Here is a 15,223-nt window from a genome sequence, read left to right on the forward strand (position 1 = left end):
GCGTTGATGAGTTCCGTGCTGGTCTACCTTGGCTGGTCGGTGCTTTCGATGGTGATGCGATTGGTATACTACGCCACGTCGTACAGAGTGGAAAGTATTATGAAAGCTGGAATCATGGACGAGGATGGACATTGTCGAGGGGGCACGGGGGTTCAACGATGTTTTTGTGACAAAAACAGGCGATCTCAGTCGTCCCCCCCCCTCTTCTGAGCTGGGGGTCGGCGAAGCAGCCAACGAGCAAACGTGCTTATTATGCATCTCGACGGTGCAGTTTCCCCATTGCAGACAATTATGGGGCAGAGAAATCTAGGGTCGAATGAAAAGAGAAAGAACACGACATGGGCATGTGGAAACAACTTCCAACCGCATCCTGCCATCTATCCGCAGGGCTTGCCACTTCAGGGCTGGGCAACCTCTGCCAGTGCCAATGCCGGTGCCACTGCAGAATCTGGACCGCCCACTATCGGAAGGCGTCCCGTGTCCGCAATGCGCCCATCGTCGTTCCAGATCCCTTGATCTACCTCCGTTCTTGCTCTCCTTCACTAACATGTCTTAAGCTTGAGGTGCAGCAGGGGAATCTTCCTTCAAAGGCTTTCTTCCAACAATAGTGTAGCTGTATTGAATGATGAGCAAAAACAGCCAACGACGGACCTTGAAGAGATGGCGGCGATCCGAAACTTACATTGGCATGTACGAGTGGACTTTGGGATTTCTCATATCCTTTCGGACGTCAATAAGAAATACTTGGACCTCTTCTTTGGTCCAGTCGTGAGCGCGCGTCAGAGGCGCCAAAGCCAGGGCCTCTGCGGCATCCACAAAGTTGTGATAGTTCCACTGCCCAATCGTCTTGTGGTAGGGATCTTTGGGCCATGGGTTAGATGGCCACTTGAACTTGTCGAGGACGACGTCCTCGAAGCCGGCCTCAGTCAAGATGTCCTTCAACTCGGGGCATGGGACAAATGCACGTCCGAACTTTGCGGCGGCTTCCCGAACCAGTCTGCCGAACTCAGCGAGGGGTGCCTTGGGCGCCAGCGTCTCATCGTCTGACGTGAAAACGAAATCGTTCTCCTGGATTTCAAAATAACCACCAGGGACGAGATTGCTAAAATTAGAGAGGCTGTCAGTCATTTCTTCCTATATAGTCTCACGGACTAGCCTTTGAAGGATCACGAGCGTTGAATGCTGTCACTCTACACACATCAGACTTACTCATAGGCCTTGGTGACCAGCTTTTTCCAATCTGCGATCGAGCCATTCAAGAAGCGGATGTGAATATAATCAAAAGGTCTCGAGTAGAGCCAGTCCTCTTCAACATCATCAACCTCGAAATGGACGTTTGGCGGGACGCTAAAAAATCCTCCAACATCAGTACTTGAGTCGATATACCTTAAAAAGATAGTGTAGAGAGGGGAGAGAACATACTCTCTTGGCTGGATTGGCGAGAGATCCACGCCCAATACCTAATCCCCGACTTAATTAGACATCCTTATTGCACCCAATGTGCCGCACACACTCACCTCAGTTTCAGGGTGTTGATCACCGTAATCTATGGCCCAGAGGCCAGTTCCTGTGCCAAGGTCAAGGATACGCCCAACTTTGGCGCCCTCCTCTGCCGGCGGCGCAAAACCCATCTTGCCGTGGAAGGTGAGATTACAGATCTCGCTCTGCATATCTGGTCTCGGTATTAGCGCGAGTATATGAGCAGCAAAATCCCAAGGTACCATACCGAGTCGCTCGTTTTCTTGGTCATCGTTGGGAAAAGCATATTCTGAGACAGCTCGTCAGAACCATGGATGAAGCTCATCTAACCGCATGGGCATTTCTCTCACTGCCGTCCTTGTACTTATGATACGACCTGCCATTCTCTATCCGGTACTCGAGAATCGAGCTTTTCACGCTGGTGGTCTCTGAATGAAGACTTTCGAGATCCACCTCGCTGTCGGAGATCTAAAGTCACCATTAGCGTTGAGGCTAAAGGGGAAAGGCGCGTGTCACTTCTCGACAATGCCTACCTCGTCGTCAGCGGCCAGGAAACCCTCGGGATGCTCCGGTGCCGCGGCCATGGCAGCAATACGTCGGACTCGTACTGCCGAGTTGATTCAAGATGTAAGCCAAGAAACTGAATCGTTTCCTGATGAAGATTCGTTGCGCGGCAAGATTTTCAGAAATCAACGAGGAGATGACGACTCGAAGTTTTTGAAGAGAGGTGGGCAGATGAATCGACCCCTCTTTGTCGACCCAACCGCGGTCACCATTCACAACAGCGACGTGCAGGGCGCATAATAATGCATGCAGGCGGCGACGTTGCCTCTTTACAGAACGAAAAAAATGGAGATGTGACAGGGGAACGGGGAAGACACATTACCCCCCGCCGCGGGCCGCGGGCTAAAGACCCCCGTCAGGCTAGTGCCACGTTTTCCTGGCCGTTCCAACGACTTCCAACTGCATATTGACATCTACGGATAATCACTTGCTATATCTGTCGCGCCACCCCTGTTAGCCCCGAGGACACCCAGCTTCAGAAAGAGTTGCGTATCCGCGGTACGCCGAGTCCTTGCCCATGTCAAGAACGTTTCGGTTGCTAGGTCACAATTCAAATTCAACAGAAAGGAAGAAAGATGGTCATGAACAGAGTCTGCTCGGAAACCGACATGTAACGCTAGGAATATCTCGATTGAGGTAAACAGCTCCACCAGCAATGCTACGCGGTAAGGGGATTCCTAATTGCTCCGCCCTCTAGCAAAGAAGTCTCCCCAATCGCTGGCCTTGATCACTTCATTCTAAGACCATCAGAGTATTGTCACTAAGGGGAGGCTGAAGCTGTTGCTGCGGAGACATCGCCAGCCGTTGGCGTGTTCTCGTTTTGAGGCGGGGCTGGAGTATCTTCTTTCAACGGTTTCCTGCCCACAAGCGTGTAGCTACATAGAGAGTCATTAGTCTATGAGGGCACACTTGATGAGAATTGGCCGAAAAAGGAAAGAAAAACTTACATGGGCATGTATGAGTGAATTCTCTGGTCCCTCATGTCCTGACGAACGCCCACCAGAAAGACTTGGACCTCCTCCTTCGTCCAGTCATGACCACGGGTCAGAGGTGCCAGGGCCATCGCCTCAGCAGCATCTACGAAATTGTGGAAGTTCCATTCGCCAATCCTCTTGAAGTGCTCGTCCTTCGGCCAGGGGTTGGAGGGCCACTTGAAGTTCTGCTGGACCACAGTTTCGAATCCAATTTCGAGCATTAGCTCCCTCATCTCTGGGATTGGAGCGAACCTGCGCCCGAACTTCTCTGCAGCTTCGCGGATGAGGGAAACAAATTGTGCCAGTGGCTTCTCGGGAGGTAGAGTATCATCATCAGCTTTGATTATGAAGTCTCCATCCTGGATCTCGAAGTAGCCACCTGGGACGAGATTACTATTGTACGAGTCTTGTTAGCTCTGGTGGTAAAGACTCACGACCAAGGGCTGCTCAAGGTGGCGAGTAATACGATGACTATGAGAAAGTCAGACGTACTCATAGGCTTTTTGAATGAACTTCTTCCAATCTGAAATAGACCCATTCATGAACCGAAGATGGATATAGTCGAAGGGCCGGGAATACAGCCATTCTTCCTCAACATCGTCAACCTCAAACCTGACATTAGGAGGCACACTTGAACGACAACATTAGCAGCGTGACTGGCTCCACCAGGAATATCACATACTCGCGTGGCTGAATGGGAGAGAGATCGACGCCCAGAACCTATCTCCGTGTCAGACAAATATATCTCCAGTGACACAGTCGTTATGTCAGCTCTCACCTCCGTCTCTGGATGCTGGTCACCATAGTCGATGGCCCAGAGACCGGTTCCAGTACCAAGGTCGAGGACGCGGCCGACTTTGGCGCCCTCATCACACGGAGGAGCAAGTCCTAATCTCTCGTGAAACGTGAGAAGGCAAATCTCATGTTGCATATCTGACAGGATTGATGGATGAGTGACGAAGACCAACGAGGGAAGGACCACTATATTCTTCACATACCCATTCTGTCATTTTCCTTATCGTCATTGGGCCAGGCATATTCTGGGACACGTTAGCAGACGACCTGTAACCTAAGTTTGTACCAAGAAGTTGGACTCACTGCCGTCTTTGTACTTATGATAGGACCTTCCGTTCTCAATTCTGTACTCAAGGATAGAGTCTTTCACGCTTGTGGTCTCTGAGCGAATGCTCTCAATATCCAGTTCACTATCTGAAATCTGATTTGATGATTAGTAGTCTTGGACCTTCGGACATCCCGACGTTTCCCACGGGTTCGTACTTCGTCTTCAGCGGCCAGGGGACCGTCGGGATCGACCTGTGGGGCGACCATGGTTACAGTTCGTCGTGACAGTCTTGAAAAGTTTGTTAAGATACAAGAAACGATCTAGATCTTGTATAGCTGAAGATTCGTCCTGGAGAAATAGTTCTACTTTAGAGAACGTATGAGGTGACGACCCGAAGTTTTTGAAGATGTTCAAATGAACCAACCCCTCTTTGTCAAACTAACCCGTGGCCTGCTACAAGACCGCCATACATACTTGGTATCAACGTGCAGGTTACATAATGCAAGCGAGCGGCGACGTTGCCTCTTTGTAGACCGAAAAAATTGGAGATGCAACAGGGGAAGAAGGGAAGACTTCTCCCGCCGCGGGTCGCGGGCTGAGCACCCGCCATGCTAGTGCCACTTTTTCTTAGCCGTTCCAACGACTGAAGATTATCCAAAAATAAAAATGCAATAATTTTCAATACCTGATTTAGCATTGGCCTGATTTCGAAACTACTTCGATCGGCGTCGTTTGGGTACGGTGAGTTTACACCTCGGCAGCAGCCAACCAGGTGGTCAGCGCAAATCGGCTCTCAAGCGTAGCAGCGGATAAGAGTTGAAAACCTCTGAGTTGATGCAATTTTCTAGGAAGTTGTATTTGGGACTCTGAATCCTTTTAAATGCAACTCGATACAAATAGGAGGCGGTTGAGTACGATTAGAGACTTGGTACGCTCGATATCAATGCCGCCAAAGTCATAACTGTTAAACCTCAAGTCCGAAGCTCCCTTGTCTCGTAAAAGAAAATATGAAAAGATAAAAGGCTTTAAGAAATAAAAAAGCCCTACTAGAATTCGCTTTCCTGCAAGGGCTGTGAAAACCGGCCTAGAAAATTAGTCGAAGTAGCGCTGGCATCACTGAGGCGATGAAGCCTCGGCCGAAGTCGCCGCTTTCAACGGCTTCCTTCCCACAAGCGTATAGCTATCAACGTTGTCAGAAAGATCACCAGCGCGAATGGTACAAAAGCACATTGGGACTTACATGGGAAAGTAAGAGTGGACCTTTGGGTCCCTGAGATCCTTTCGCACCTCGGCGGCGAACACCAGCACCTCCTCCTTTGTCCATCCATGAACTCGGGTCAGGGGCGCCAGGGAGACAGTCTCGACCGCGCCGCCGAAATTGTGATAATTCCACTCCCCGATTCTCTTATACTTGGGGTCTTTAGGCCAAGGATTTGTCGGCCATTTATAGACGGTCAGCTCTACGTCTTCGAACCCGACCTCCACAAGGACGTCCTTCAGATCAGGAACATGGACCAGGGGCACGCCCATCACCACGTAAGCTTCGCGGACCAGAGCGCCGAATCTAGATAGTGCCTTCTCTGGGGTCAAGGTCCCATCGTCGGCGGCCGGGGACATGTCTGACTCCTGTATCTCGTACCATCCACCGGGCTTGAGGTGGCTTTTTGCATGGATGTCAGATCTCTTTCGTGTGGGTCGTACTATCGTGAAAAGACTTACTCGAAGACCTTCTTGATCATCTTCTTCCAGTCACTAATGCCGCCGGTGATGATTCGGCTATGAATGTAGTCAAATGGTTGTGAATAGAGCCACTCTTCCTCGATGTCATCAATCTCGAATTTGACATTAGGCGGGACGCTGCGAGCGTTAAACAGTCAATTTTCTGGGTGTACATTCGGTAATTCAACTTTTCATAGGGAATTCACATACTCTGTTGGCTGAACGGGGGAAAGGTCCATGCCCAGCACCTATAGAATGGTTGGTGATTAGCCATTAGTCGATTGCCACTGTAGAGGGCTGGGAAACTGCGTCGCAAGGGAAAAGACTCACTTCAGCTTCGGGATGCAGATCTGCAAAATCGATTGCCCACAGTCCAGTACCCGTGCCGAGATCGAGAACACGACCAACTTTCGCGTCAGGCTCACATGGAGGGGTTATGCCGAGCTTTCCATCCAACGTGAGATAAAAGATCTCATGCTGCATGTCTGGCGCAGGCCGTCAGTATGCATAGACAAATATTCGAGGTAGCGATGTGCCTTACCAAGTCTGTCGAGTTCTTTCTCGTCATTGGGAACGAGGTATTCTAACGTGGTTGGTCAACCACTGAGAACAGCCAGACAGGCTTCTGATTTACTTACTGCCATCTTTGTATTTATGATAGGTTCGGCCATTCTCTTGGCGCCACTCAAGCATAGACGCCTTGATGCTCGTTGTCTCTGACTGCAGGCTCTGCGAAATAAGTAGCATGAGTAGGAAGCTCTGAGTGAGAAAAGGAGCTCGAGGTTGGTTTTATACTTACCTCGAGGTCCGCCTCACTGTCAGTGGCGTCAACCTACGATTTGGATCAGTCAATCTTCATTTTCTTTTGTAATATTGCCGTATTATGCGTACATTGTCTTCAGCAATAAGCTGGACCACGTTGTTTACGATAGCAGCCATGCTCGCGGAGGCTCTTTCGGGCAGTGAGCAGAATATGCAATGTCACTGTTTCTTTCCAAGAGAAAGATTGGAAAAGGCGAGAGCACGAGTCTTGAAGAGAAACAAAAGGCATTAGAGTAGCGGGGAAGGCACAAGCTTGTCTTTTTGTTGCGACCAAAACATTCGACTGCAACCCCCTCTTTCCAGCCCATGTTCCTGAGCAGGGCCAAATGCATTGCATAATGCAAGCACAGCGGCCAAGTTGTCTTCATTTAGAAGATAATTGTGGGACTGAGAGGATGTTCTTGTCTGTTTCTTGGTAACGAGTTTCCCAAACCAGTGGGAGCTGTTGGACGCAGCGCCCGACCTTCTGAATTGATCCGGAGCCGAGACGAACGTCCGAGTCACCCTGGCTTTGGCCACAGCAATGAGTGCGTTTACTTGTGTTATCGATGAGCAGTATGAGAGTTTGAGTTGATTTGACCAGGCAAAATCGGTTGAGATGTAAATGAATAGAGGATTTCTTTGCTCGAAAGAAGAACTTCAAAAGGCAGGCAGGAACAAAAGTTGTGTATCACTGTGTCGTTTGCCACCCTGCGGCCGAGTCGCCAACCCTCTCTGCCCTTCATAATCCTTGACCAATGTTTCCGGTCAAGGTCGTTTGTCATCTTTACCAAGTTTCAGGTGCACTCATATCCTCTTCTTGCACTTCAGGCTCCCGTCCAACAACAAAATACCTACCTAGTACGTTCCTCAAGTCAGCATGCAGGATATGCCCATCCAATGCCTGTAATAGAAAGAAAGCTTTCGTGGGAATATAAATATGGTAATTCCTGTTGGCTAAATCCTTCTTCTGGGGAAGCAAGTAAGATTGCCGTGTCATTATCCCAGTCGCAGAGGAGTCTTGAGAGCAGCGACATGGTTGAGGACACAAGCGGAGACAAGGCAGTCGAATACTGTTATGGCAGAGAGACACGCAATGTCATCGCTTACGACCCCTCATCCTCAGTCGAAACAAACCAACACGAAGATGTGCACACGATGCAGGCCAAGGGCGAAGTTGCACTCCATGCAACGCTCCAGTTGGACCCGTCCGAGTTGCCGCTGACAAGAAAATGAAGCTCTCGATATAAGAGGCCAGATAGCATGTCTTGTTCTGCAAACAAGAGGACTAGAGCCACTGGCAGAAGCCAAGTGACAGCCAACGCAACAGCAGAACCGCGGATGAGCGCCCGACTCCGACCCGATCCCCGCGGACCCAACCAAGTGGAGCCATTTCGGGTGACCGGCCGTGGTGAAACTTCCCACTTTTCACTGCTTGTACGAACAGGATTTACCAAGGGCGTGATTTTTCAGAGACGACCCGACTGTAAGTTTTGGTGTCGAAAAGGGCAAAGTCATGAACGTTTGCCTCGGCTCTTCAAAGTGGAACCCCCCTTTCTCACGTTCGGGATATTCTTTGCTGGTGAGCAGGACCCAAGTAGTCCGGATTGCCGATTGGAAGCACCAGGATAAATGAATATTGACGATGCGCATAAACCAAATCCGTATTGTTACAGACCTTTGCAGGCCATCTAGACCTGGTCCGATAATACATGTTGCTAGCTCCAAGCCCCACTTTGAACCAAGAAACCTTACATCACTCCTTGGGGAAAAGCTCCGCCGAAATATCCTTATCCCTTCTCTGGTGATTCGTCCGGCTCGAACTGCTACCAATGACCGTCGGTGCGTCACCGTCCGTATCCGGATCGTACTCGGCATCATCTACATGTTTCGCCTTCTTCAGCTTCAAGCTCGCTCCGTCATCTGAACTCGCGCCCTCCTCGCTGGCCGAGTCGGCATCGTCGTAGGGGCTGACACCTGCGTGTCTCGAGTTCCAGTCAGTGTCCTCCTCCGGTAGCCGCTCATGCTCGTGCTGGGGTTGCTTGATGAAAGAGTCGATGATGTAGTACTGCATGGCGTTCATAACGAGCGGGAAGAACATCATGACGAAGAAGATCTGCAGCTGCTCGTTGCCTTCGGTCCACCGCAAGGCCCAATCGCCGACACGCGAGATCCATGGCAGGAGTAGGAAGATGATGAGGACGCAGAACTTCATGCCAAAAAGGCCGCAGAAGTATATGAAGGACTGTTTTAGCCACCACCAGGCGTTGGGAGGAGTGCCATAGTTGCCAGACCGGATCGACTCTTCGGGCTTGCCCAAGGGTGTGTATGCGACGAGGCCCGTCAGGACGCGGAGAAGTACAATGAGGATGGGGATGCCGATGGTGGTCTGCACCACATATTAGTACAACGTCAAACCAAGGGTAGCGAAAAGATTTCTTACATCGATGGCGAGGTTGAGCAGGTAGAAAGAGCACGGGTTGGGTGTGTAGTCCTCGCCGCGTCTCATCAACCTCTGCACGGTGGCCGTCGTTGCGGGGTCCAGTGTCACCGAGAAGCGCCCCGACGTCAACATTGACATGAAGATATTGGCGATGTGGACGAGAACAGAGCCAAACACCTGCTTCGAGACGTCGAAGAACCAGATCTTGACTGGACGTTGTGGCCGCTCTCTCCAGCGCTTGAAAACCAAAGACAGCAAGGCAAGGCCACCGAGGGCCGCCTGGACTATGAGGGCGAAGGAGCCAAGCAGGCTGCACTCGCCGTTGCCACCTTCCTCGCCCTGTGCTACGGCATTCGTGGCCGTCGCCGCAGCAGCGGTGCTCGCGACGGTCGCGATGGCGCCTGCGAAGGTGTCTGTCGGGGTCGCAATGGGGATCATGGTGTTTGCTGCTGCCTCGACTGCTGCTGTTGCTGTAGCTGCTACGACAGCGGCGAGCGTAGAAGAAACATCTTGGGCGGCGGTCGCTATCAGGTAGGGTGGCGGAGGGGCCATTGGCCTGGCCGGGTCGGGGGGTTGAAATGGGACTAGCAGAGGGAGGGACAGAGAAAAAGGGCGGTCTCGTGCGAATGACGGGGTGATGTCTAGTCGGAGGGGGGGGCGAGAAGCGGCCGTCGGTATGTGGATGACGTTCTTGGGGTGGTGGGAGATAGGGTCGATCGCTTTAGGTCGAACAACGGGTTTTTGGCTGACTGATTAGGAGCAAATGCGAGACAAGCGCATGCAGCGGCGTTGTGGATTTGGGGCAAAGAAAAAGGAAGTAGAAAAAGAGAAACCGGAGAAAGGAAGAAGCAACACAAGTAGATGGCCAAAGTGAAAACCTCCGAAGGGTCTGGGCGAAGAGGGATGTTGAAAGGGGAGAAGAAAAAGAGAAACACGGAGATAGAACGAAGAGGAGCGGACAGCAAAAAACGGTGATCGTGGTCGGGGATTGATAGGCAAAAGGAGGGCTGTCACGAGGCGGAGTAAGAAAGTGGCATGCAGCACAGACGCCGGGCCTTGTGTTGGGACTCTTGGGAGCGTGGGAGCTTACCCTAGACAGCTGCCTGGGGGAGAGTTGCCAGTCTAGAAGGAGTAAGGCAAAGTACCTACCTCTTTGGCCTGGCCTGAGAGTCGATGTACCTTGGCACCTTTGATCTTTGGAGAAACGAGAAGATGCAGGAGCCTTGGTAAGAGCCACGGTCAGTGAGCGGTCAGGCGTTATGTCTGTTCACGGGGTATTGGAGTAATCATCTCACCTCGCCATTTGGCGCGCATCCGTAATCGATTTCCCACGGTACAAATGACAAAACCTCCATTCGGGGCCAGGTCCTGACACAAGCTTACTTCTAATCGGGCTTAGCGTCTCCACCTACCTTAACACACCTGTCCTTGCCGTCTTGGGGATCCTCCATTAGTCCACTAGTCACTTTCCCACGGCCTAGACTTGCCGTGATTCCCTGCAATACCGGTAATATTTTCCAAGTGCATATTAAGGCACATACTGTGTAGAGGGGGGGAGGGGCGCATACTTACTTGGAGTCAGGACAGGCACGGGGGGCTCCAAAGCCGCTAGCCAAGGCTTGTTGTTAACTTTCACGGTTTTACTCCCTACACATTGGAGCTTGGGGGCTCGGGTGGATCGAGGCGAGATTGGGAGATTTCGAAAAGGACGGAGAGACACCGCCGTCTGAGGCATCGCGGCAAGAGACATCACGAGGTTTGTCTATCCGCTCAGGAGGCCGCGGCCAACGGGCGGACAATGGACCGGAGAAAACATCGCCAGTATTCAACCACCGGCCGACCGATCTAAGCTGCCAAGGTACGGAGGACCGATCGTATCATCCCAGGGGCCAAGAAACGAAAACCAGCTATGTCGCTATAGCGGCCAATGTCCTTCTCAAATACAATTTGCCCAGCCTGAAAAAGCCGTTGACCCAAGGAACCCAAGGTAGGCTGGGCCATCTCAGTTTGCCCAGGCAAGCCACCTCAGGCCAGGTCGGACGCAAGTTTGCAACTCTCGACACTCTCCTGCACTAACGAGGCAAGCCGGCCTGGTGCCGAGAACCCCGATTTACGAGATTCACAGGTTTTAGCCCCCGCATTTCCCCTGGACTTTTTTATTTGGCACCCCCCCTGCCGCTTTACCCGCCGGAGCCCATCGTCGCACGACGGCACCATCAACCTCCGGTTTTCTTGGAAGCTGTGGAAAAGACAATCCCGTTCATTTCGTGAAACGAAAACCAAAAGAAAAGGGATGAAGAAGAACTCGACACAAGGCAAAGAAGCACCAATGAGCCAAATCGGGGCCAAAGTCTCAATACCGGATCCTTTGACGCGTAATTTAACCACGTCCTATTATGGTTCGGTCTCGCTCCATCTCGTACCCTGCGCGACGCACCGCCGGGCTATCAATAGAAACATCGCCCTTTGTTACTCTCAAAGAAAAGAAAGCCACCTTGCGGCAATTGCTGCCGCAGACTCGGTCACCATCTCGCGTGTCTCGTGCTCATGACCGCCGCTGACGGGGTGGGAATTCTTCCCACAAATTTGGCTTTGCCCAGGCATTCGCCCGTCCCGAGAAGCTGGTCGCTCAGGGTTGCTCAGGACAAACACTGCCCATCTCACCCACACTGGCATCCAATGGCCCCCGTCCCGCATCTGCATGGAAGCTGTCATGGAACGTTGTCTTTGGAGTCGAGATTATCTCATCCGCTACAAACATTCCAAAGTAACACGGCATGCTGACCAAACTCCCAGAGCAACCCGGACAACCGGACAATGCTTATTAAAACTATACATTCTCCGGGATAGGGTGGAATGGGCCGTACGGGCACTAGTGTGAGGTTATCGTGGAGTGGAATGTTCCAATTTTCAACATTTTCGATCTTGCTCCGGCCACTGGATATCAGATACTGTCTGTCTGGCTTCCTTCGTATGCCATCATCCTGCTGGCCGAAAATCTTACCATTAACGAAAACCCTTTCCAAACGCTTTTTGCTTCCCATGCGCCAATATACCGCCAGGGTGAACTCGCCCATCATCCCGAGGAGTGCCCAGACAAAACGAATCCAATCCATTCGAAAAGGGAAAACCCCAGTATCAACCCTCAGGCAATCACCAGCTTGTCCAAAGCAACCCGCGCAATCTCAATAATCTTCAGACAGTGCCGATTCTCCTTGCTGTCATCTTTGCCCAGCGGAACCATCAAGTGCTGCTCGTTATGCAGCAACGGATGGGGAAGCCCGGCTGCAACCATTTCGTCGATCTGGTCATGTCGGTTGTTTGATCGATCCTCCATTTGCTTGATGACATCCTTGAGACCAAGGTGGTGATAGGGCACCGTCAATCCCGCCCCGTCTGTCCTCTGGAAATCGTGTCCATAAATGTCGAGTTTCAACAACCCCCTGACTGACAGCCTCCAGCTATCGGGGTCCATCTCTCGGTTGTCAAGCGTCTCTATCGTGCCGCACTGGCTATCTCGTCTGCTCAGTTCGCCCCACAGCCCACCATACTCGGCGAAGTGGAACGTGATATTCCTCTTCTCTTTTTTGGCCAGGGAGGCCTCGTTGTCGATGAGTTCGAGAATTTTGGCGTAGGCGTTGGCTGTCGATGGGAGAATGGCGCCCAGCATCATCGTGTTTTGGAATGCCTGCATCGGGGGCGGCTTCGTTATGTCTGCGGGGTTGCAGGACGGGCAGTCGATCACGTCGTGGGCCACGCGAGCAGCGGACCTGGCTATGCTCATCGCGATCTTGACATCGTCTGGTAGTCTCGATAAGGCGTCCAAGGAAAGGAAAATCAGAGAAAGGCAGGAACACGCGGTGTTATTGTATGCTTTCGGTGCCCCATCTATCTCTCGACCGGTGCCACCCTGGGTTTTTGGGTTGACCGACGTGGACAATTCTGGCATGTTTGTGTTGGCTGTTTGTGATGATGTCTCTGATGACGTGGGAGGGGAGAGACTGGGCACCGTCTCGGGCACCTGCGCTGAGAGCAGTTCTGTAAGGCTTTCATTGATATCTTGAGGCAAATCCTCGTCAGCAGAGTCACTTTCGTCAAAGTTGATGCCACCTAACAGGTCAACACCAGCAACCCCAAACTGGAAATCTCCAGCAGGGTACCGCGGTTCGGTATAGGCCATGGTCAGACTCGACAGCTCAGGCGGCAGCGTCGAAGGCGGCAAGCCTTCCAAGGGGGAGAGTAGGTCAAGGTAGTTCATGCCCGAGTAGTCCTGCGAGAAGAAGGCCGAGAAGTCGGTGTCCAAGGTCGGTTGCGTCATGAGTGGCACTTGCGTCTGCTGGTCTTGGTTCTCGGGCTTATCGGGGGAGGGTTGTCCTTCGACATCATCGACATGTCTACGCTTCCTTGGCCGGCCCATTTGCTTCTGGGGCGAGTAGACACACCTGAGCCCCTCTCGCCGACACCTCGAGCAGCCATCAGGTTCCTTGGTGCAAGCTAGCTTTCGCGAACCTTGCGTGGGTTGTTAGCATTTTGCCGACACGCACGTGGGGCGAGGCGGGCTTTCACTTACGACACTCATCACACGCGCGATGCTTCACGACACCGGTCGTCGACTTGGGCTGACTACTACTCTGGGGCATGATTTGATATGACAAGGGTGTGAGGGGACTAGAGAGGCGTTGCCGTGATAGCCTGACAATATGCGAGGTTCGAACTATTCCGATTGCTCAGAATTTCCCGGGCTGATGGAAAGTGCGGCTTCCGGGAGGGTTATATGTAGGTGACGGGGGATTCGTAAAGTTGATGTGCCAAGGGCGCCGATGACTCTAGATAGTAGCGACAACGGAAAGGGCACGACGATGAAGCCCTGGCTACCTTAGTTCGTGGCTTGCTCTCCAGCTGAATCCCGGAGTGTTTTGCTCAAGGCTGCGGTACCCACGAGGTAGAAGCATGCAGGTAGTGACACCGACGGCCAAGGTTATAATGCAAAGGTATTGTGACTGTGAGCCAGAGAGGGATAGATCGGGATGAGAAAGACGCGTGAGACACACGAGGTGCGGTTGAGAGCAAAAGGGCAGTCCTCGGCGTAAATGTCGAAAGTGAGGAGCAAGCCACCCAGTACAGCTTACCCGCCTTAGCTCCCTAAGACCAACTCAGTCGGAGTTTTGTCGTATGGGATCCATTCGTAAGGCAAGGTATATCCACCCAGGAAAAGTACATAGAAACACGGTGCTTGGCCGCCCTCTTCATGAGTCACTCCAAAGTCGTTCTTTGAAGGATTCCAGGCGGCGTCAGCACCACGCCAACCTTGTATATGACGGAACCTAAGGTCATCCGTTGGTACTTTTGATAGAGAGCAAGCCTAGCTCACTGTGGAAGCCGCACTAGCTTCTCTACTCATCATACCAATAGTACCTTTCTAACAACAATTGAGACTGTCTCTTGAGCAAAATAATGCTGAGGCATCTCTCAAGGTTCCATTCCCCTGCTCGCGCCAATACACTTGGAAAGTTGGAAAGGTGAATGGAAGTCCTCCTCAACTTGACTAGAAGACACCACGAAATGAGCTCTCATGAGCTTAGTGTGCGAAAGTATTCGGGTTTCAATGCCTACCTCGTACTTACAGGATGAGATTTCTCTTGGACTGAAGTAGGTACTTTGAGATGCCATTTTGCGGCGCTATTATTGGCCGTGTATGTGTAATTCACAAAGTTTTGAGTCATCGGCGTGGGAAAGCACCTTAGCATCAGTACCATACGGACAAGGACACCAGCATTATGGGAAGCCTCTCCCTTGGAGCCGTTTCGGAGCAGCCCGAAGCGTCTTACCCGTCACTGGCATAGTCGGGCGGGCTGACGATGGAACATGAGAATTCTGAATCTCACAAGAGCCCCCAATAGGGGCTTCCTTTGGGCATAGTGAGATCTCTCAATGTATCCTTGGATGCGTCTACGATCCATCGCCTTGTGTAAGGAGGCATTCGGCGTCGCTCCGCCTGCTTCAGTACGCTGCCGGTGTCCAATCCCGCCAAGAGACTACCTCGTACCCGCTGCCAATGAGTACCTTACGATGTTACGTTGTAGCGTCTAGAACGCGGGAGGGTTGCTTGTGGTTAGCCAGGCGGCAGCTGAACGGGTGCCCTGTAGGGCAATCCATACACAGGGACTGCCCGCCTACGGT

At 51.9% G+C, this 15,223-nt stretch overlaps 5 protein-coding genes across 5 annotated transcripts; all 5 read right to left on the reverse strand.

The window, feature by feature from the left end:
* Positions 1-552: 552 nt before the first annotated feature.
* On the reverse strand, positions 553-2,063 carry CORC01_05833 (UMTA protein; the record flags this gene model as incomplete). Its single annotated transcript, XM_022617475.1, has 8 exons — positions 553-613; positions 683-1,102; positions 1,210-1,347; positions 1,423-1,460; positions 1,518-1,672; positions 1,727-1,768; positions 1,830-1,947; positions 2,013-2,063. 8 exons carry the CDS (start codon positions 2,061-2,063, stop codon positions 553-555), a joined length of 1,023 nt encoding a protein of 340 aa, XP_022476086.1.
* A 740-nt stretch (positions 2,064-2,803) lies between these two features.
* On the reverse strand, positions 2,804-4,346 carry CORC01_05834 (UMTA protein; the record flags this gene model as incomplete). Its single annotated transcript, XM_022617476.1, has 8 exons — positions 2,804-2,918; positions 2,991-3,410; positions 3,510-3,647; positions 3,700-3,737; positions 3,796-3,950; positions 4,016-4,057; positions 4,116-4,233; positions 4,296-4,346. The coding sequence occupies 8 exons, from the start codon at positions 4,344-4,346 to the stop codon at positions 2,804-2,806; spliced, it is 1,077 nt and encodes a 358-aa protein (XP_022476087.1).
* Positions 4,347-5,193: 847 nt separating this feature from the next.
* On the reverse strand, positions 5,194-6,738 carry CORC01_05835 (uncharacterized protein; the record flags this gene model as incomplete). Its single annotated transcript, XM_022617477.1, has 9 exons — positions 5,194-5,260; positions 5,321-5,740; positions 5,800-5,937; positions 6,010-6,047; positions 6,130-6,284; positions 6,341-6,382; positions 6,438-6,528; positions 6,599-6,631; positions 6,691-6,738. 9 exons carry the CDS (start codon positions 6,736-6,738, stop codon positions 5,194-5,196), a joined length of 1,032 nt encoding a protein of 343 aa, XP_022476088.1.
* Positions 6,739-8,356: 1,618 nt separating this feature from the next.
* Positions 8,357-9,595, reverse strand: CORC01_05836 (uncharacterized protein; the record flags this gene model as incomplete). The annotated part of the gene is made up of 2 exons (XM_022617478.1): positions 8,357-8,989; positions 9,044-9,595. 2 exons carry the CDS (start codon positions 9,593-9,595, stop codon positions 8,357-8,359), a joined length of 1,185 nt encoding a protein of 394 aa, XP_022476089.1.
* Positions 9,596-12,188: 2,593 nt separating this feature from the next.
* Positions 12,189-13,683, reverse strand: CORC01_05837 (uncharacterized protein; the record flags this gene model as incomplete). Its single annotated transcript, XM_022617479.1, has 2 exons — positions 12,189-13,552; positions 13,614-13,683. The coding sequence occupies 2 exons, from the start codon at positions 13,681-13,683 to the stop codon at positions 12,189-12,191; spliced, it is 1,434 nt and encodes a 477-aa protein (XP_022476090.1).
* Between the last annotated feature and the right edge of the window lie 1,540 nt (positions 13,684-15,223).

This window comes from Colletotrichum orchidophilum (assembly GCF_001831195.1).
Source record: "Colletotrichum orchidophilum strain IMI 309357 chromosome Unknown Scaffold_41.1, whole genome shotgun sequence".
Lineage (NCBI taxonomy): Eukaryota > Fungi > Ascomycota > Sordariomycetes > Glomerellales > Glomerellaceae > Colletotrichum > Colletotrichum orchidophilum.